This window comes from Vipera ursinii (genome assembly GCF_947247035.1).
Source record: "Vipera ursinii genome assembly, chromosome: 6".
NCBI lineage: Eukaryota > Metazoa > Chordata > Lepidosauria > Squamata > Viperidae > Vipera > Vipera ursinii.
In genome coordinates, this window is record NC_139515.1 from 12,790,199 (window position 1) to 12,812,430 (window position 22,232).

At 41.8% G+C, this 22,232-nt stretch overlaps 1 protein-coding gene across 1 annotated transcript in view; it reads left to right on the plus strand.

Annotated features, from left to right (window-relative positions):
• EFCAB6 (EF-hand calcium binding domain 6) overlaps positions 1 to 20,076 on the plus strand; it is a gene marked incomplete at its 5' end in the record, with an annotated part of 137,058 nt that extends 116,982 nt beyond the window's left edge. The window contains 7 exons of the mRNA XM_083366235.1: positions 923 to 1,111; positions 9,005 to 9,208; positions 13,515 to 13,721; positions 14,760 to 14,937; positions 16,530 to 16,714; positions 17,302 to 17,451; positions 19,902 to 20,076. Of these exons, the coding sequence (XP_083222361.1) occupies positions 923 to 1,111; positions 9,005 to 9,208; positions 13,515 to 13,721; positions 14,760 to 14,937; positions 16,530 to 16,714; positions 17,302 to 17,451; positions 19,902 to 20,024 (1,236 nt within the window). The 3' untranslated portion in view covers positions 20,025 to 20,076. The remainder of the gene's footprint in view (positions 1 to 922; positions 1,112 to 9,004; positions 9,209 to 13,514; positions 13,722 to 14,759; positions 14,938 to 16,529; positions 16,715 to 17,301; positions 17,452 to 19,901) is intronic.
• Between the last annotated feature and the right edge of the window lie 2,156 nt (positions 20,077 to 22,232).

Genomic DNA, 22,232 nt, shown 5'->3' on the forward strand with positions numbered 1-22,232 from the left:
TGCTGTGTGATGTCTCCTGATCAGGGGGCAGGCTGTCCAGACTGGGCACCCTTTGTGACATGTCAAAGACCTTCCAGACTAGAGCACCTCAGCACATGGGAATCCTACAGCATGCGCCAGCTCTGCATGGCCTGAAAGCACTTCAGCCATTGCTGGGAGAGAAGACTGAGGGAAGCTCCTACAGCTTTGACATGCCACACACCATCAAGCAAGTCATCTTGCTATTCCATTGGCACCCACAGGGCTGAATGTTAGAGTGGGCCCAAGCCACCCATTCTGGTGAGAGAGAAGTTCTCTGAGGATGGGCTCCAGCACAAGCCTGAAAACTTGGAAGACTAAACCTCTGATCCTGATGACTGACCCAGATTGGATCCTGCAACATTATTCTGGGTTACATGCATTTGCCTTCATTCATGGACCCAAGTTGCTTTGCACAGGCCTACGCACCTGCCAGGAGGCTTGTGCTCACAGACAACGGGACAGTTAACAGGAATCCATGCAATGTCCAAAAGAAATGAATGGATGTTTAATCCACACATGTTTAGAAATGCATACCAGAAAGTTCCCCTGCTGTTCAAAGCTCTCTCCATCTTTCAATGAATACCCAGTGCTCTCCGGCTGAGTTGGTTGCTATAGGCGACAGTTGTAAACAGACATTCCCCCCCCACCACCACCACCAGGCAAAATAATCCTGCACGGAGAAAAAGCTGTTTAAACAAAGCTCAGCTCATAAAGTGCTGGGATGAGAATTCACAGGGAAGTTCTTTGCACAATTTGGTATGTTTGCATATATGTTGAAGCAAAGAAGGTTGCACGCTCTCTCCTATTCTTAACATTCTGTATGAGCTCTTTTACAAAGAAATAAGATTGTCCCAAACCAGCTGCTGCTGCTTTAGCTACTACGCTTGTTTCTCCCCAACAGGCTTTCTCTGCTTTCGATAAGGACCGTACTGGGACAATTTCGACCCTTGATTTCCGGCAGGTGCTGCACCATTTCTGCTTCACACTTTCGGAGAAACAGTTTAACCATCTTCTGAAACTGCAGCGACTTCGTGGCGAACACGCCATTGACTGGAAATATTTCCTGCAAAAATTCAACTTCCTCTCAGAGGTAAGAATGTCAGTCACGCTACTGTACATGGGAAGGAAGAGCAGTGAAAGCAACTGGGGCAGGAACAGTTTTATTTGGCAATAGGGATCCACGCGTTTGAGAAATTGGCGATATTGGTCTGTTTCCAAATGGCTTGAAGTCACAAGGCCAGATCAGAAGCAAAACTGACCCTTGCAGCCTTATTCCCTACTTATTCCCTATTGCATCTGCTCTGCTCAGTCTTTCCAATCCAAAGTATGGGGGAAGGGGTGTCCTTAAACTTTATCAAACATTCCCTGGGTTTAAATAAATGGGATGCAATTTGGCTGGATGGGAGGAGCGTGATCCAGGTCATGTGTATTTGTATATCTGGGTACATTCAGGGGAAATCCTCCTATTAATACATATGGGGGCAAGAACTATTCTTGGAGGACAAGTGGAGATGTATTCCTGTCAAAGAGAAACAGATCTCTGGACTTCTTCCTTATTCCAATCTCTTTAAAGCAGGGATATTTTACGTATTTCATTCACTTGCGTGATTTCCTGCTAAAAGCATACTAAAAGGCTATAGAAGCTCTCACCCCCACCAAAGGCCACTGTATTTCCAAGCCTAAAAACGTGGACATCTATCTACTATTAAAACTCTTGTGATCGATTGTTGGTAACCTTCAACTGGGTGAAACTGTATCATAGGCAACAATTTTTGAATCAACATACTTCAAATGGGCTAACTTACAGGATGCATCCTGGTGCAGAATGCGGCCACGCGAGTTGTGATGGGGGTCTCCCGATACTCCCATGTAACACCTCTGCTCTGCGAGCTGCATTGGCTTCCAGTTGTCTTTCGGGTGAGATTCAAGGTGCTGGTGATGACCTATAAAGCCCTAAATGGCATGGGTCCGGGTTATTTACGGGAGTACCTTTTGCCGGCATTAACTTCCCATCGCCCTGTGCGCTCCCACAGAGAGGGCCTCCTCAGGGTGCCGTCGGTCAGGGAATGTCGACTGGCGGCCCCCAGGGGGAGAGCATTCTCTGTGGGCACGCCTGCCCTCTGGAACCAGCTTCCTGTTGAGCTCCGGATGGCTCCCAACCTTCGTTCTTTTCGCCGCGACCTGAAGACTTGGCTATTTGAACTTGCTGGCCTGGACTGAGGGACTGGGATTTTAGATCTTAAATTTTAAAAATTTTAAATTTTAGAATGTGTTTATTGTTTAGAGCTATTTGGTTTAATTTCATTTTAATTTTTGTATATTATGTGTTGTTTATAGTGTTTTAATTGCCCTGTACACCGCCCCGAGTCCCTTGGGAGAGGGGCAGTATATAAATCCAAATAAATAAATAAATAAAATCAGGGAACCACAGCTCCTGTGGGATTGAAATTTGACAATGTTATGGCTGCTTCAGTGATGACGTACCTCTGCGCTGCCATGGTCAGCCATACTCATGTGACTGACATTTCCAATGCTCTCTAACAGAAAAGTCAATGGAATAGCCAGCAGGCTGTTTGCTCCCACCCCCATTGCATTTTTCCCCACCTGTGGTCATTCTATTTCTCTATTTAGATAGACAGATATCTTTGAAACAATGACCCAATGATTGTCAATTTTCCATTAATGTGGAGTGGTGGGTTTTTTATGATAAGTGTTAGCCCTATTTCTTTCCTAATTACATGAGAAATTAACCCTACACAGGCTAGCATTCAGACATCCCTTCAGAATTCTTCATCTAAGGGAAGACTAAGTTTCCCACCACTTCTGAATTAGACCATGAACCTCAAGAACATGTTCTGAACTTGTTAAAGCAAAACCAATAAACCAATAAAAACTCTTTGCTTCCTATACTTGTTGAAATCAGCTGTTCTTTAATCTGACAAATATGCTGCCTGAGGCTACTACAGTATAGCTTATTTTGGCTGATCATGAAAAAATATGAAGGACTGGAGAGGGGAAGTCAAGAAAATATCCCAGAATAAGGCAATGGCAACTTCCTTTTTATTGATGAGGAAGCTACATGGGAATGTCTAGGTGATTACAAGGAGCCAAACTTACTTTGAATGAATTTTTGATGAAGCTAGCTAAACATTTGGAACATGATATAGTAATTTCATGTAATTCATGACAGAAATTATATGACTAGGCTTTGCATCCAAGGTTTATATGTCAGATCAAAGCTGACTGTATCAAGTAGATCTCATCCAGACTACAGATTCTACTTCCTTCAACCACCAACCATTTTGGCTGAAGCTGATAATGCTGAAAGTCAAAAGATCTGGAGATATTTCTGTTCAGGAAGGCTGCTATAAAGCAGTCTTTCTGGGGTATATCTTAATATACTCTATATGACTTTTTTTTACCAGTTTAATGATCCAGAATTCAGCCAAATCCAAACTGAATGTACTTATTTGTATTTATTTTATTTAATAACAAGGCTTATTGGCTGCTTCAGTTTGCTGATTTTGAGCAGCAAAGAATTTCCCACATACATAATTTGAGACTAAAAACAAAGAAGTATATAATCAAATTTAAAAACAAATCATACATCACAGTGGCACATATGAAACAGGGAATTACATTCAGTGCAATAAAAACCAGTTCATCGTCTCCAGGGTGATACTTAAGTAATATTTTAATGCAAAGTCTGCTGCCTAACAGAAGACGGAAAGAATAGCCCTTTTCAGCCTTTTATATGATTATTCAGACATTTTTCCAGTTGGGAGATTTGGGAGAACCGGGTAGAATTGAGTTACGGGGAGGATGAAATAAGTATTCCAGTTCCATAGCCATTAACACTAATTAGCATAAGTAACAAAAACTGTTCTTGAATAGGAAGGAGTGGTATCTTGTCAGCAGAAAATATCTCCTTTTGCGGTGGTGGTGGGGAGTATGCTAGGGACAGAGCTATGCTAAAATGCCTTTCTGGCGTGTTCCCTTCCTACATATAGAGCAACACATTTTTAAAATAAAATTTAAAAGTTTATTGATGCAATTCCACATGAAAAATATCCTGTTACCAACCAAATTGCTACCTCATTGGAATGTATCTCCTTGATGACTTGCTGTTGCCACAGTCCTGGTAGAGGACAATTTTCTTACACTCTGTGCCTACCATGAAAATAAGGCTTTACAGACAGATTCAAACACCTTCTCCACTACAAACTGCTTGCTTTCAGTCTGTTCTAAAACTTAATGTGTGTGTGTGTGTGGGGGGGGGGTTGTTACTACATAAACCACATCAATTCAAATAAGTATTCATCTTGATTCATGAAAAGGCCAAATTAGGGAGGGGTGGATCTTTCAAGTTAAGTTTCTGCATCAGTTTGTGATTTAAAAAATAATCTTCATAAAAGCTGCATGTTTTCTTACGAGGTTCTGCTACATAGACATTTTATACATATGCAAACCTGGATCAAAAATTTGGGGTAAATTTGGAGCATAGCTACACTCCCTTTTATGTGTAAATCCAGGAAATGCAAATTAGGGAAGTTTACATTAGAAGCTAACAACTCCTCCTCCCACCACTGTTCCCAGTCCAATGGATCCATTTAGGTTTCTCTTCAGGGTGAGGTAAAAAAGGCAAGATGGCTGCTGCAACAATGTGAATGAAACTCTGCCCGTTTTTTATGTGCCTTGCAGGTAGAACTTAAATCACACTCTTGTAATTGCCATCTTGTGTTTTTTTACCATACCCTGCAGATGCCTGGATTCATTGCTTAGCAGTAGAAAGTAATAAATGCTACTTAACAGCCGTGGTGGTGCAGTGGTTAGAATGCAGTAGTGCAGGCTAATTCTGCTGACTGCCAGCAGTTCGATCCTCTCCAGCTCAAGGTTGACTCAGCCTTCCATCCTTCCAAGGTTGGTAAAATGAGGAGCTAAGTTGTTGGAGGCAATATGCTGACTCTGTAAACCGCTTAGCGAGGGCTGTGAAGCACTGTGAAGTGGTATGTAAGTCTAGGTGCTATTGCTAGTAAAAGCATTGAGGCCCTAGCAACTCTTAAGAAAGATTCTAAGGGACTGCACCTTACTGAAACATTGTTTGACACATCTGATTTCATTAATTATCATCTGCCGAACTTATAATCCTTAACAAAAACCTTTTGAGCACTACCTGGCCTGAAAAAAGTATCTAACAACTTGTTGTCACACTTACAACCATCATAGCATCCCAACAGCCATGGGATCAAAATTTGGGCACTTGGCAACTGGCACGTATTTTACAACGGTTGCAGCATCACATGATTGCCATTTCTGACCTTCTGGCAAGCAAACTCAATGGGGTAAGCTGGATTTGCTTAACAACCATGTGATACCTTTAACAATTGCAGTGGTTCCTTAACAACCATGGCAAAAAAAGGTCATAAAATTGGGCATCACTTGCTTAACAACCACCTTGGAAATTCTGACCCCAGCTGTAATCACAAGTTGAGGATTAGCTGTATATTTAGGCATTGTTGAATTTGCAGGTTTTCTTTTCCCCTTGTTGGTACATTATCCACTGTTGCAGTCTGATTAAGGTGAGTGAGATGCATGTTTTAATTAATTATAGGTGGTTCTGCTCAAGAGCACCAGGTATCAAAAAAGTCAAGATTGTGGGCACAACCATATGATAAAGATAAACTTTTTATGCATGCATCAACTGGCCTTCAAAAGGGGTGGGGTTTTAATCATAGCCATGATTAGTATCTGCACTTTATCTATCTTGAATGTTCTGGCTTTGCTCTAAATGAGATGAACCCAATGGGCAAGAGAATCAATTTGCTGCTTATTAAAGCCCATGAGTGTTGATTGATTATAAAGCTGGCATCATCACCATCACCCTCATAACCTTTTTTTCTTTTTAAATGCTCAAGATTATTTTCCATTAGCTTCCATTTGGTATGAAACTCTGTCGGAGGCTGACTTGCAAAAGCACAGTGTATTTTCTGTCTAGTTATAATATCTGTGCAAGGTGGTCAAATTAGTTTGCATATTTATTAAAGTTGTAATGTCATAGTGTCTTTCAATTCATTTTGGTTTTAATTACTTCCAAAGTGTTTCTAGTATATTTGCACTTTTAATGCGTATTTAATTTTCAAGCAAGGTGTGAAGTCACCAAAGGAAGCTAGACAGAGGTGTCGTTTTAAGACTATAGGCAACCATATAATGATGTGATATTAGCGTGGCGACGGCTCAAAAATCTCTGAGTCTTGAAAATAAGAGAACTATAAAACGAGCATTCAGTTTAGCTTGACTTAATCAGATCAGTGGGGAGGTCTCGGATTTCCAGCCAGGAAAAGGCAGTTCAGGTCACTATGGATGTTTTGACCCAGATACCTACATGTTGTGAAGATGAAATGAAATATATTCTGTCTTGAGAAAAATGGGGTATAAATTTAACCTGTATATTTTTCATAATTCCTAAGGCAGTCTTCTTCAGCTGGGTGTTCTATAAGTCATGCCTAGCAAGCCACAGGCACTGGTTCCACTGGCTTGGAATTATGGGTGTTGTAATCCAATAAATGGTGGTTGCAGCTGCATGTCACTTGCGCAAGTGGAGCTGTGTGCACAGGCTTGCCAGCCACTTGCGCGGAACAATCCTTTCTCCCCACTCCCGCTGGCCCACAAAGCTAGAAAGGTTGGGGAACTCTGTCCTAGGCCACCCTTTAAGAAACACTCCTCTTGTCCAACCCTGTGCAGAAGCTCACCATTTCAGCCTCCCCTATTTATGGCCATCCAGGTTCCAGCTAAACATCTCCCCTGAAGGAGAGTCTACCATTTCTTACAAGACTCTGCTAATTGTTGGACAGTGGTGATGATTTAGGGAGCCAGTCTAGTATAACGGTGGAGGCATCAGGCTAAAAACCGGGAGACACTGAGTTCTAGTCCTACCATAGGCATAAAGCCATCTGAGTAAACTTGAGCCGGTGACTTTCTTTCAGCCCTAGGAAGGAGGCAATAGCAAACTGTTTGCGAAAAACCTTGCCCCAAAAAAACCTGCGGGGACTTGACCAGACTGTCTCCAAGAATCAGACACGATTGAATGGGATAAATAAAAAGCAGTGATTTATTGGTTGGATGCTTCTTCCAGATTTTTTTTTCCAAATACCCTCTTCCACATTTTAGCCATATAGCATGGCTTCATGGAGCCTAAACTGATGTCTACCAGCCAAGTTTTTTTTTAAACTAGTTGACAGAATATTCATTTTCCAGAGTTCCAGAGCAGTTGAAACAGGGAATGGTATGGGGATTAATCAGATCTGGTAGTCAAAAGGTAAGACGTATTTGAAATAAAGATTTCAAGAGGCTGGATAAACTAATTACTGAAGAAACAGGCTTTGCCTAAGAGGCATCCTTACTATGGATGGGGATGTAATTTGAAAGAATACTGTAATCCTCCTTATGTGTACACATAATCTTCCTTATGGGTACACATGCTACGTAGGGAGTTTGAACAAGGCTGAGGTTTGCTCCTTGGCCTGTCCAGACCCAAAAGGAGTGCAATACTACATACCTTTATGGTCAGCCACCTTGAAATGACTCACTGAGCCATGGAAGTTGGTTTTATATGCATGTCATACAATGGAAGATGTATGCTACCTACTTACCAACAGAGCTTTGGGCAGTATATGGAATTAAAATCTTATTAAAATATAAAGCTCTGAAATACATAAAATACAAACATAAGATGCATAGATGGTGCAGTTAAGTAACTCAATTCAGCCCTCAAACGTTGAGACAAATAAAAACATTTTCAATGGGTGTCTAAAATGTAGCAAAGTCTGTGCTGTCTTGATTTCTGGGAGGAAAGGTATTGCAAGGTGTGTGTATCACAACAAAAATCATCCTCTCGTGGCTAATGTCAAAGGAGTATCTAAAGCAGTGTTTCTCAACCTCAGCACGGTCAGCAAAGGTATGTTACAATATGACATATGACAACATTGTTGTTTCCATCTGATGAGTGACATGATGTATGTGGTTTCTGAGAATTTTGTACACTGATCTATACAAGTTTTATCAAGGAAAAGCCCTTCTCTTTCCCAGGATTTAATTCAAATAATATCAAATATAGGATTAGATTGCAGGTCTCAAAAAAGCTACACACAACAGACACCACCATATAAATACCACACAGAGAATACCCCAAAGCACACACACTGCTAGAAAGAAGTTCCTTGAGGATGGGCTCCAGCACTAGTCCAAAAGCTTGGAAGACTTAAACGTTTGGTCCTGTTTAGGATTAGATTCATGGGAGTTCATACACTGTATGTGTATGAAGATTTTCTTTAGTACTTTTCTTAATCAGAGTGTGCTTGAAATGGGCAACAACAGTTGTGTTCCTACCAAGCCTTTTTTTCTTATTTTCAAATTCAGCAGGGTTTTCCAGCATGTAAGATTATGTAAGTGGGCGAAAACTGTGCAGTAAGCTTGTTTTATTGTTTTGACTCTCTTGGAATTTTCTAAACATATGCCCGCATTTGGTCGATTCCTTTTTTTTACTATTCCTTCCTTTAAATCTACTATGCGGATAGGCACTACCATGGACCCAAGTAGGTAACTAACTAAGTTTATCATGGTCTTGGACCAGCATAAATCGTGAATCTTTCCCATCTTTTCCTGACCCAGCTTGGAGAAAGGCTGAGTGAAATTATATTTGCAGAATTCAATTACCCAGAATTTGCCTTGTGCTCAAAAGGTAAAAGTGTTTTAAGGCAAATATAATAACCTTGCTTCATAGTTTAAATAATGGTGTTGTGTCCTTATTCTTGACCTCTTGTCCTTTTCCCTTGCATTTCCTGATATACCTTCAACAAAATTGCATGGTGCAGAGAGTCCAAGCTGACGCTATTGGGTGGTGCTCTTGGGGGGAAGGATTCCTGTATTATCCTTAAGAGACACTGGATCCCTTTGAAATTACTTTCTCTTAATACATTCTATCCAGGCAGAAAGAGAGCAGACTCGATTTGCTTGCCGGGATCTATCCAATCAAGAGGTTTTGGCCCGCATACAGGAGGTAGTGAGTGCCCGCTTTCAAGCCATTGAGCAGGAGTTTAAAAACGCAGATAGCACAAGAACGAATCTGGTATCTAAAGAGGTGTTCAGAGATATCTGTAATCGACGGTTCTTGCTGCTAACTGACGAACAGGTGAGCAAAGTGGGAATTCCTTAGGACTCCTTTCCTCTGTCTCTGAGAGAAAAATACTCATCTAGGAAATACTGATATGGCCATGCCAAGGTATTTGTGTTACTTGGCCTAAAGTCAGTGGTGGGATTCAGCCGGTTCACACCAGTTCAGCAGAACCGGTAGCTAATTTTTTGTTGCCCAGGCCCAGAATGGGCTTCCGGAAGCGGCATCCACACAGAGAACCAAGCGGTTGTTCACATATTTGAATTCCACCACTGCCTAAAGAGGGACGTGGTGGCTCAGTGGGTTAGGACGCTGAGCTTGTCGATCAGAAGGTCGGCAGTTTGGCGGGTCGAATCCCGAGTGCCGCGTAACAGAGTGAGCGCCTGTTACTCGTCCCAGCTTCTGCCCACCTAGCAGTTCGAAAGCACGTAAAAATGCAAGTAGAAAAATAGGGACCACTATGGTGGGAAGGTAACAGCGTTCTGTGCACCTTTGGCATCTAGTCATGCCGGCCACATGACCACGGAGACGTCCTCGGACAAGCTCTGGCTCTTCAGCTTTGAAACGGAGATGAGCACCGGCCCCTAGAGTTGGAAACGACTAGCACACATGTGCGGGGGAACCTTTACGTTTACCTTTACTGCCTAAAGTATAAATAATGCATTAGATCACTGATCTTTCTTCCCCTTTTTCAATGCCTATGAGAATCTCTTTTATGCAACTGAATACAGAAGTGATGAGTGGAAATGTTATAACATAGGTGTACATTCTTTCATATTCAAAACAAAAAAAATGTTCTCTTACTTAAAAGCAATAGCCTGTTTAACCCCTTTTGAGCAAAACTACTTGATTCTTTTTATATGCATTTTTATTAAAGGTTTTTTATATGCATTTTTATTAAAAGTTTTATTTAATAAAAGAACATAAAAATCAACACAACCTAGTAAATAGTAAAAAAATAGCAAATGTACTGAAAGAAAAAAATAAATAGAAAAAAGCTTCCAATTTCCTTTGCAGCAAATTAAGTACAATTACTTACTCTATGATTACACAAAAAGGCCACTTTTTTTCTATTTTCCAGATTTATTTAGTTTTTGTAATCATTGAAATCACAGATCATAAGTGCACTTTCCCCCGTTTCATGAACAAAACCCGATTCTTGATTCTTGAGCTTATTGATGTAAGGAGCATCTGACCCAGAGAAGATGTATTTCGTGTGGGTCTATTATCAATCACTGCTTTTAGTCCCCTGATTCCAAGTAGGCTAAGATGCTGTTACCTTCGCATATCTCCGGCCAAGAATGACACAATGAGAGAATCACAACTGGTCCTAAGATGTGCCGGAAATATAATCCACTTTAAGCTCAGTGGAGGCTGACAAGAAGGAAGCGAGAGCAGGAAATGGACAGAAGTTCTTCAGGAAACCTTCTTTGTTAATAGGTCCAGGATCCCAGTGCAAAAAAACAGCTCTTTTTTGTTTCATGTTAATCCTGGCACAAGGGACGCGGTGGCTCAGTGGGTTAGGACGCTGAGCTTGTCGATCAGAAGGTCGGCAGTTTGGCGGGTCGAGTCCCGAGTGCTGCGTAGCAGAGTGAGTGCCTGTTACTCGTCCCAGCTTCTGTCAACCTAGCAGTTCGAAAGCACGTAAAAAATGCAAGTAGAAAAATAGGGACCACTTCTGTGGGAAGGTAACAGCGTTCCGTGCGCCTTTGGCGTCTAGTCATGCCGGCCACATGACCACGGAGACGTCCTCGGACAAGCGCTGGCTCTTCGGCTTTGTAACGGAGATGAGCACCGGCCCCTAGAGTTGGAAACGACTAGCACGCATGTGCGGGGGAACCTTGACCTTGACCTTGAATCCTGGCACCCTGTGTGAAAATTATAACTGGAACCCAATTAAACTGGATTCAACTAGTCTTAAATATACCAAGAACTCAAAAAAAAAAATCTGCAACTGATTGAGGCCAAGTCCCCAGTTCCTCTACTTTTGTTGAAGCTTCTTAGGAACTACTGTACCTTTTGCTGGATATGTATGGAGGTTTCCACTTCATCTTGTCTATTACACTGTTGATAGATTTCCCAGGCTGGCAACCTTCAAATGATAGCTAACCTGGAACTCAAAGCAATGATAATGCTCAGCTGATGCTTGAGAAAACATTTTGAAGCCCTCTTAAGTAGTGCAGTGTGCTTTGCTTTGTATAATTTATAATATGGCAGACATGTGTCCAATGGGGGAAAGTTAAAAGGAAATTCAAAATGTACTTGAGGTCTTTGATGTTTTCCTGCAACTTGCCACATGCAAATCAAAGCCTTAGAGGTGATGAAGTTTTCTCCAAGGTCTAATTCTGTGGCATGTCAGGAAGTTGAGCAAAGTGTGTGTGCGGGTGTATGCATGAGAGTGCATGCACATTAAAGAAAAACAAAAATTAACTTGCCTGTTCAAACCCCAGAACAAATCATTAACCCATTGTAGAGTATATACAGTATTAGAAATACAAGCCATTGAAATTGGCACTGAATTTCCATGTGTGCATATCCACAGTGATGACTTAATATCTTGATCCTAGGCTTTCCTGCACTGATCCAGCATTTCACTTGTTCAGACAGTCCATCCAAGAACCAAAACAAAGGAACAACCAAACTTTTTATTCCATTCCTGGATCCAACCCAAGCCCCATTTTCTCCTCTTTCTCTTTCCCAAAGTCTTTTAAAGGAGAATCAGATTAGAGTAGACCAGTAAAAGATGAAAGGATTTTCTGCAGATACATGCTGTCTCGCTTCCAGAATTTAAAATAAAGCAGCAAGAACAAAACTGGTCTTCAAACAGAAGGTCAAGTCTCAAAAGCAGCAAGGCAATCTTAGGACAAATATTGGAGTAGCAGCAAGATGCATTCCAGAAACTGAGCAAATTAGGAGCTGGGAAAACAGGAAGTGGCAGTATGGCCAGCCTGAACTCACTTCCAACAATCTTATACTGGCAGATATTCAGGTTACTTGGCCAGAAAGATGGCTTAAGAACAAACCTCAACTCTGAGGTGAAGTTTTAGTTTGCAATGATATTTAGATTTTAGATTTTATTAGATTTATATACCGCCCTTTCCCGAAGGACTCAGGGCGGTTTAAAATCACATCAATATAAAATACAAAGTTAAAAGAGAATTAAAAGATTAAATTATCCCTGAAAATAAAACCCCAGTTAAAATTCTCAGCCTGGGTCAGAGAGCTCAAAGAGCCAAGTCTTCAGGTCCCGGCGGAAAGAGCGTAGGTCAGGGGCAGTCCTGAGCTCCACGGGCAGCTGGTTCCAGAGGGCAGGCGCACCCACAGAAAAGGCCCTCTCCCTGGGTGTTATCCGCCGGCAATCTTTTACCTGCGGCACCCTGAGAAGACCCTCCCTCTGTGAGCGCACTGGATGAAGGGAACTTGATGCTGGCAGCAAGTGTTCCCTCAAATATCCCGGACCCAAGCCATATCTCCTTTTCTCTTAAAAGCCTTCAAGGTTGGGATCTTGGGGGTTTCAACCACTGACCCAATTCACTGAATCCTCAGGCAACTTCCCAGCAGAGCTTCTCTTGTAGGCCCTTTATAGATTCTTGGAGGGACTTCCTCGTTCTTGGGTTAAAAAATCCCTCAAGGAACAACAAAGATATTATGTGCTTTTTTCCCCCTAGCTGTCATATTAGATATTCATATTACCTCAGAGTTTTAGGCCTCAGACCATCTTGCTATTTCTTTGTAAAGGACATATCCTTGCAACAGAATCTCCATCTTTTTGCCAACCTGCTGCTGAGACAGGTTAAAGCTGCATCCAAGTGGAAAAATAGGGCTTTGTATTGGAAAATATAATGCAACCTCCCGAGTGAAAATTCTGATTTACCCGAAGATGAACCCTTAAGGAGGTCAGCAGCTGGTAGAACTCCCATTGGCTCACTGTAGGATCGCTCCCTGTCCATCTGACCTCAAGGCTCTTCTTTTTACTCCATCCCATTTTTAGACTGTGCGTCCTATAGGAGCATCCTCTCCAAACATCAAGATGGCCTCTGCAACTACATAACTGATGCAAGTAGAAAGGGGATAGGATTCACGTATACCAGCCAGAGAAGTGCTTCTGTCACACATTTGCAGCTGTCATCGTGTCATCTTTAACCATACTCTATGGACACCCTTCAACTGAAGATGAATTTCCTTCATCACAGATTGTGTTGGGGGAACCTTGTTTTCTTGTCCTGTGTCATCTGGTTGAGAAATTAATCTTTGCTTGACTCATCTATCATATGCCAAATGCCTGATTTCATATATGCTAATAGATGTCTTTCTGTGTGCTTAGTTCGAAAATCTCTGGAACACAGTACCTCTTGACCTGAGTGGGAAATTGAAATATTCTGGATTTTTGAGGAAGTTCAGCTCTGAAGGAGGAGGAATGTCTGATACGACCAATGTAGAGAATCCCAGCAAACCAGTCTTGGCTGCTGAACCTGAATCACGTATTCCTTTACGACCCAAAACAGCAACTCATCCTCAATCCCCAAAGAAGGTGAGTATATCATGTCCTTCTTCTGATCTGGAAATGAGACTAAAATATTTGCCTTCTTCTTTGGCAGTTTGGATGCTATCAAAGAGCCATGGTGGCACAGTGGTTAGAATGCAGTATTGCAGTGTAATTCTGCTGACTGTCAGCAGTTCGATCCTGACTGGCTCAAGGTTGACTCAGCCTTCCATCCTTCCGAGGTCGGTAAAATGAGGACCCAGATTGCTGGGGGCAATAGGCTGACTGTGTAAACCGCTTAGAGAGGGCTGTAAAGCACTGTGAAGCGGTATATAAGTCTAAGTGCTATTGTTATTGCTGTCTTCCTTTCTTGAGGTTTTAAGGTGTGATTCACAACTGAGATAGCAGCCAGCAAAGACTTGAGAGATTTTATGTCAGGACTTCAGAAATAGTGAAGTCACATCTCCTTTGAATAGATTTCGATTCCTAGTGATTTCTTGGACACAGCCATGCAATTTTCTTGGTAACCACGTGACTCCAGATTGCTTCTTATGTTTCCTGTTTTGTTTAGCTTTTTTACTGTCCAGTTTACACAGCAGTCCAGGTTCCTGTCGGGGTGGTCTCCCATCCAAATATTTGCTAACTCCAGCCTTGCTTAGCACTGAAAAAAAAATAACAACTGGTCCTCACATTTATGACTGTTGTAGTGTGCCCGCAATCACATGATTGCCATTTGCATGCTTCACAACCACCTCTGACAAGTAGGGTTAATGGGGAAGCAGGCAGTAAAATTGCAAGCGATGTCTCACTTAATGACTGCAGCAATTCACTGAACAATGGAAGTGTCGTAACACTGTTGTGGTCATGTTAAATTTCAAAGTAACAACTATGTTGCTTGGTGTGAGGGGTGCTGATCCCAGTTATGGTGGCTAAGTTCAGTCTACCTGTAATCATTGGGATTTTCAAATAGAAAGAAAATGTCTAATCACTATCCTTAATTTTATTCTGCCACAGTTTTAGAAAGCAATTACATTTCATTTCCCTTGAACCCTGAATGGCAAGCTGAGATGTTTGTCCTCTCTTTAGGTCCCAGCTGCCGGCAGGCCTTACACGGCCAGTGTTCCCACTCCACCTATTCTGAATTGCCAGCCAATTGAAAGTAAAATTCGGAAAAATGTTCAACACTGTTGGAAAGAAATCCTGAAAGAATGTAGAGAGAAGGATGTGGAGCGCTCAGGAGAAATCTCGGTAGAGGATATTTTAGGTTGGTTGTCTTTTTTTAAAAAAATCTTATTTAGAATTTGAAAGCGGCGTCAGGCATTCTCACCAAAAGGCTGCTATCAGGTACATCCGCAGATTGTGGTCCAAAAAGTCAAGTTCGTGCCTTGCACATTAAAAATAAAACAAAAACACAGATAAAGCTTCAGTCCCACTGCCCTGGCTGGATCTTGACTTTTTTGACCATCCCAAGCTGCTATATCTATTAGGCTGCTCCCCCCCATCACCCCAGTGTTCACCCCAGTTTATTTCCCTTTACCTAGGCAGCTGACCACCAGCCACACCCACTGTTAGTTTCCAAAAATGCATGCATCCGTCTGGGACCATGTGCAATCTTGGAAATAAGCAAAGTTCTTTAATTCTCTTTTAATTAAAAGTGTTTTTAATTAAAATTAGATATGGCACGGAGATTAATGGGCACCAAAGGAGTGGTGTGTTGGTTCTACTCCTCATAATGCTGCAGCCTCCTGAGTTCCTTGATTGAGCAATTATTCCACTTAAAAGCAGGCTTGGAATTTTAATAGAGATATATATCACTCTTTTTGCTACTGTCAATCTTCCTACCATGCCGCTCACTGAATCCTACCCACAGAAGCAAAAGAAATAGGTTTTTTTTTAAAAAATTGCTATCATTTTGAGTGCATCAGGTATAGCCTAATTTTTAAACCTATCCTAAATTTCCCTGTGGCTGATAATCCTGATTCTTTTTAGCCTAGTTCAGCTCTTCTCCAGGTGGTTGTCTTTTCTTGTGAAATCAGACCAATATCATCTCCAGGGGTAAGAAAGACGCATGGTTACTACCAGCATCAGATCCAGTTGACCTCCATCTGTCTGTCTCTGGAAAGTATGATCAATACAGTCTGTGAACACCAGACCAGTTCCTCTTGACCATATCAAACAAAAATGATTGGATTTTTCCCCCAAGGTGGCTTCCATGTTCTTTTTCATCCACACAACTGCAAGTAACACAGTTCACACATACAAATGAGTTGTAGTGCACCGATCTATACTTAGGTATCCCTTCATAATTCCTGAAATATTTCCATGAGTGTCTGCAAGGTGTGGACAAAAAAGTCAGAATGGCAACTGTGATATTGAGATCAAAGCTCCACTTTTTATGTGCATTACACACACACACACACACACACACACACACACACACACACACAGAGAGAGAGAGAGAGAGAGAGAGAGAGAGAGAGAGAGAGAGAGAGAGAGAGAGAGAGAGAGAGAGATTTGACTGCAAAACTGTGGCCACCACCTTGACTTTTTTGTTCACACCCTACAGACATACCCAATTCAGGAAGTCACCTGCCAACTATCTAATGTAGATAGTCCAAATTAAGGATGTATTTGGGTGTTATGGTTGATTAATATTCTAATCCTCAAGACCCGTGTTTCTCAACCTTGCCAACTTTAAGATGTATGGACCTCAACTCCCAGGAATCCTGGGAGTTGAACTCCACACACCTTAAAGCTGCTGAAGTAGTGTAGTATAGCATCTAGAAGTAGTGTCACTTCTAGATGCAGGTTTGAATCAGATCAGTTGGTTTCATCTTGCAACCTTGGTTCCTACAGGTATAATAGAGAAATTTCATTTGAATTTAACCAAAGAAGAAATTCAGCAGCTCATAACAAAATACGATTTTAAGAGTGTAGGCAAGTTTGCATACTGTGACTTCCTTCAAAGCTGTGTGCTGCTGTTTAAACAACAAGAAGTGTCTCCTCTGCAGAGACTTCTGATCCAAAACTCAAGAGTCCAGGTAAGTGCTCCTTGGTGAAAGGGGGAGCTTCTATGCTAAAAGGGGTGTGTGGGGTGGTTGTCATCCCTAGTTACACATCTTTCATCTCCACAAGTAGTACAGCTGTTCCAATACTCACAGAAGCCAGACCCAGTCCTGATTGCAATGTAGTAAATACATCCGCAGTAGAATTACTGTATAACTGAAGAACTGAAATGGACCCACGTGGGCACAGAACCCATACATCCACACAAATGCCATGTGTGCGAATATGCAATTACTTGTGGTTTAGAAAAACACCTGCCTTTCAATAAAATGTGTTAGTTGGAAAAGCTGTGACCAGACAGCTTATGACCTTTTGTCAGCATTCACTAATCCAGCTCTCTTCCTTCAAGGACCTTGTTTTAATATATCCGAAGTACATCTTTGTCTATTCCACTGTTTTCCCAACCTTAGCAACTTGAAGGCGGGTGGACGGGGATTGGGCATGCTGGCTGGGAAATTCTGGGAAGTTGCAAGTCCACCCATCTTCAAACTGCTATGTTTGAAGAACACTGATCTATCCAGTGAAAGGGGATCAGTCACTGACTTTTCCACCTCTCTGCTAGAACATCCCTGGACCACAGTCCCCCACCTTCCTCAATGCAATGATGAGGATACAACCCCAGATCCTACACTGCTGGCGGCCAATGAGGCGGACATTTAAGTTCTATGATGAAAATGGGACTGGCCTTCTCAGCATCCAAGATTTCCGACAGGTAATTTTGTTCATTGCTAAAACTGTCCGTTGAGCAGAGTTGATGACTTTCATAGGCACATCCATGTAGTTACCATGGGAATCATATGGGACGGTGCTCATCATCTTCTGTGGCTGTTTTGCCCAGACTAGCCTACAGCCCTGGCATTCACTGCTGTCTTCCATGCGGGTACTATTCAGGCCCAGACCTGCTTCGCTTAACACCTGGCTCTCACCTACTGAAACTAAATGCCAATTTTAACACTTCCCCTTGTGTTTATGCTTTAGCCACCAAGTGAACCAGGCATTGAAGGAAAGTGCCCTTACAATGTACACATTAGTTGCAAGATTTGAGCAGTGGGTTGTAAAAGCACCATTCCAATGAAAGCTTTTCCTCCCAAGGAGAGGGTGGTGGTGGGTTGTTTTTTTTGTTTGGGTGGCATTTGAAGTTATATTTTATGTAAGCTTGTACGAAGGCACTAATATCTCACAGTTGTCTTGATATTTAAGTGCTTACTCTGATTGGCTTCTTGGTTTAATGGGAGGGTTTAATTAGATGTTTAAAAACTACAATTTACTTTGTTATAGCTGGGTCACACCAACCACATGAGGGACATCGGGACCAATTTATGGCGTAAATATGCAAAGACAAAGGCTCCCTCAAGTCAAGTCCCGCTCCCGTGTCTTCGTACATTTTCTTGACAAGAATGTGAAAATAGTTTTCCGTTGCCTTTTCTGATACGAAAAGGTTGAGATAAACAAAATAAAAGTATAAGAACCGGCTCCTGTAACTTTCACAGCTAGAAGTAACTCATCCAAATCTCATTTAAAAAAAACAACTGCCTTCATTCAATAACTGTTGGTCATCCTACACAGATCTTATTTTCTTTGTTTTTGACTTGGTTTGTATCTTCTGCTAAGGGCAGAGGGGTGTGTTAATTACATAAACATCTCTATTTGTTACTAAATAATTATTTCAGTTTTACGTTTGTGGGATTTAAGGAAAATAGAGGGAAGCTACCACTTAATTTCTCTACCCCATGTTTGTATCTTTAATCATTGTGAAGGTTGGTCTCCATAGCAATTGGAAGGGGGAGGGGGAGGGTCTTCCTAGAAGCCGCCTCAGTTTCTCTCTGCCTCATTAGCAGTTTCAATCATCTTTTTTTTAATTGAAAAGTTTTACAATACATTTTAAGCATAAACTCCTTCCCTCCCCCTCCCCTCCAACTTCCCCTCCCTCCCCCTCCCCCAAAAACTTTCCCTCCCTCCCCCTCCCCCCCCCCCCCGACTTCCCAGAGCTGAATACAGGGTATTGCCTCTAACAAACTTGAGCTAAAATATGCTAACCATCTATAAATACACTTTAAATCCTATCACAATTTAACTCCACTTAAACATAACTAAATAATAATACATCTTATAATTATAATACTCATTCATATGCTAAATGAAAGCAGTTTCAATCATCTTAACAGACGTTCCCCAGCACAATGTTTTTTTTAAATAGTCCAGGATTAAACTGGACCATATTATTTAAACACTACAGGTAGTCCTCAGTTTGTGACTGTTCACTTAGCGACTGTTTGAAGTTATGATGGGCCCTGAAAAAGCTACTTACCACTTGCATTTAAAGTTTTGATGCCTCCCCCGCCCCATAGTCCCATGACAGCATTTTAGGTGTTCAGCAACCAGCTGCTATTAACGGTGTCCCATGGTATGTGACTGTGATTTGCAACATTTTTACTAAAAAACCAGCATTTACTTCCAGTTTCCAGCAAAAAAAAAAAAAAAGAAAAGCCCCATAGTGAACAATGGGTTTGCTAAACAACCATGGCATTTGCTTTCTTAACAACTGGCTGCAAAAATAAATCATAAAATCGGGCACGGCCATATGATGACCTGCTTAACAACTGTCACAACTTATGACAGTAATAGCAGGCTCAATTACAGTCGTATGTCAGGGACTGAGTTTATTTTAAACAAAAAAAATATGCCTGTCTTAATGTAGCAGTATAGATTCCTCCTTGGGAAAATGGAGGTGGATTTGGGATCCAAAAATGGAAATTATGGCTTGCAGTGTTTGAGACACCTGCCTGGGATGTGTATGGCTGACAAATTCTGGCCATTGCTGTCTTAGTCATGTTTTTGTTTAAGAACTCTATCATTTCCAAGGAAAGTCCATTTTAATCTATCATTGAGACATGGGTTGTCAGAGCTGATCGAATTGTGATACCCCGTGTTGGCCGAATTCCCAAATTAGCTGGCATTCTTGACGATCTCAGATCAGAATAGCAACCAATACAGCCAAGTTGCCCCCTGGGAGGAAATAATGTCAAATATTCTGGGGTTTGAATTGAATGAGGTGGTTGCACTTAAATAAATAGTGCTCTACTTTGGTTCTCTGCTACAAAATTTTCCGGATGGTACATAATTATAGATTAGATCTATGTCCCATTTCTATCTCTTCTGCAGGTGCTACGAAAATATGGAATCAATCTCTCGGAAGAGGAATTTTTTCACATCTTGGAATATTATGACAAAAGCTTAACTTCCAAAATCTCCTACAATGAATTCCTCAGAGCATTCCTGCAATAAGAAAAAAAAGAGGGCAAAGGGAAATCACCCTTCAACTTGAAGAATCATTAGCAAGATTTATTAATTTTGAAGTTAATAAAACCATATAAATTCAGCCTCTTAGTAAACACTTCATCAGCAATCTTCGAAAGCTGATAATATAGAAACTAGTAATGTCTGGTGAAGCCAGTCTTCTCTAGGTTGGGGCTATTAATTCTCTCAAAATCCACTTAACTGTGAAAACAGAAAACAATTACAGTGACAGTTCCAAGACCCATACACACAATTAAAGGATTATTAAGAACAGGAACTTGTAATTTAGATTTTAAAAGCCACCCTACTCCATTTTATTTGCTTCAGTTTTCTAAATGGATTACATTTAATACATTGTCCTCCATTATATAGAAATTGGATACCTCAGAATGCAGCAGAAGTGGTAGCTTTGCATAAGCCTGTGGAAATTGTCTATGCATAAATTTTGATCCCAGTTTTGATGTGTCAAGTTTGTTAAAAATGGGCCTGGCATAATTAAAAAGCCCTTTTGTATCCAAATGACATTTCCAGAGCTGGAATAGCACATTCCTTTGGGGGATGCAAGTCTGTGTGTCTGCCTCACATCAGCCTGAAATAATTTGTATGCAATTGGTGGCCAACTGAAACTTTTCCTCCACCCGTTTTCCCCCCATGCTTCCCCATCTTTCTCCACTAGAGATGTCCACAGGGACATCAAACAGTGAAAAAAAGTTAAGTGTGGGACCACCAAAATTCTGTGTTTTTAATACACAGAGGTACATCAAAGCCAATGGGAGTTTCAATCCCATTATCAGGGCTGCCATCTTCACTTTTTGACATATGCTAATGTCACCAAGGCCTTTGGCTGTTTCCCACTATGCGGCAAATGCAGGGATTGAACCGCAGCTTGTGGAGGGTGGGGAGCATTTAACAATTGCATAGTCCCAGTATAAAATGTCCTTTCTTCCGGTTGACCTGTGTTAGAAACTGACAACTGACCCTCTGGTCATCCCTTTTTATACTCCCCATCAACCATTCAGTTGTGTCCAACCTTTGGCCACTCTATGAATCAGCACTGTCCATGCCGCCTCCTTCAGGTCTGCCATGATTATCCTGGTGTCATCCTTTATAGTGTCCAGCCAACAGATACTAGGGTGACCCCTGCTCCTTCTTCCACTGATCACTCCTAGCATGATTGACTTTTTGAATGAGTCAGCTTGTAGATATGACCAAAGTATGGCTTCCCCTGTTTGGCAATCTTACCTTCAAGTGATATTTTTTGGGGGGAAGTTTGGTCTAGGACTTCTTTGTTATTTTTGCAGTCTTATCGCCTCCAGCACCACAGTTCAAAGGGGTCTGCCCTTCTCCTATCTGCCTTCTTCAGAGTCCCAGGTTTTGCAGTGATAAGTAGCAATTGGGAAAATTGTTGCATTAACTAATCTGCATTTGGTTGTGAGGCTGATGACTTTACTCTTCTAGATGTTATTCATGCTGCATATTGCAGTTCTTCCAAGTGCTATATGCCAGGGACCCCGTTCAGAACTGGGCCACAACAAGGGCGGGCAAAAGCATGAGTGCACAGCTCCACTTGCATGAGTGGCGGATGTGCACGCTTGTCTGCAAAGTTCCATTTATGCAAGTGGCATATGCCTGCCACTTGTGCAAATGGAACTGCGCTTGCAAACGTGTTTACTTGCTGCTTGCACAGAACCATCTCCTCTCCCCCCCTCCCCCATCACCACCACTGCCACCGGTGGTCTGCAAAGCCCCAAAGTTTGGGGACCATAGCTATACACCTTCTGATCTTAGGCTGCAGGCACTACTTTGGTCAATTTTAGTACCCAGGAAGATGATGGTCAAACAGTTGAAGGCTTTTCTGTAGTTGATGAAGCACATGCAGAGATCTTTTTGGTATTCCTTTGCTTTTTCCATCATGCAGCCTAGATTGGCAATATGACCACGCAGGTGTTCTGTACCAACCTGCTACCGGCCCTGCAGAAAAGGCAGGGACAACCCCTTTTACAAGAAGGCAAGAGGCTGGAATTACGCCTGCCAAATTTATTACCACAAAAACAAACGGAACAAGACAAACCAAGAAACAGGAGCTTTAAGAAACGAACTATCCAAGCGGTTGCCTTCAGCAAACCAGCCCTCCCACACATTCCCCTTATATAGAGTTCAGGGCGTGGCTTCTCTCTGCCTCCTTCCGAGGAGCCC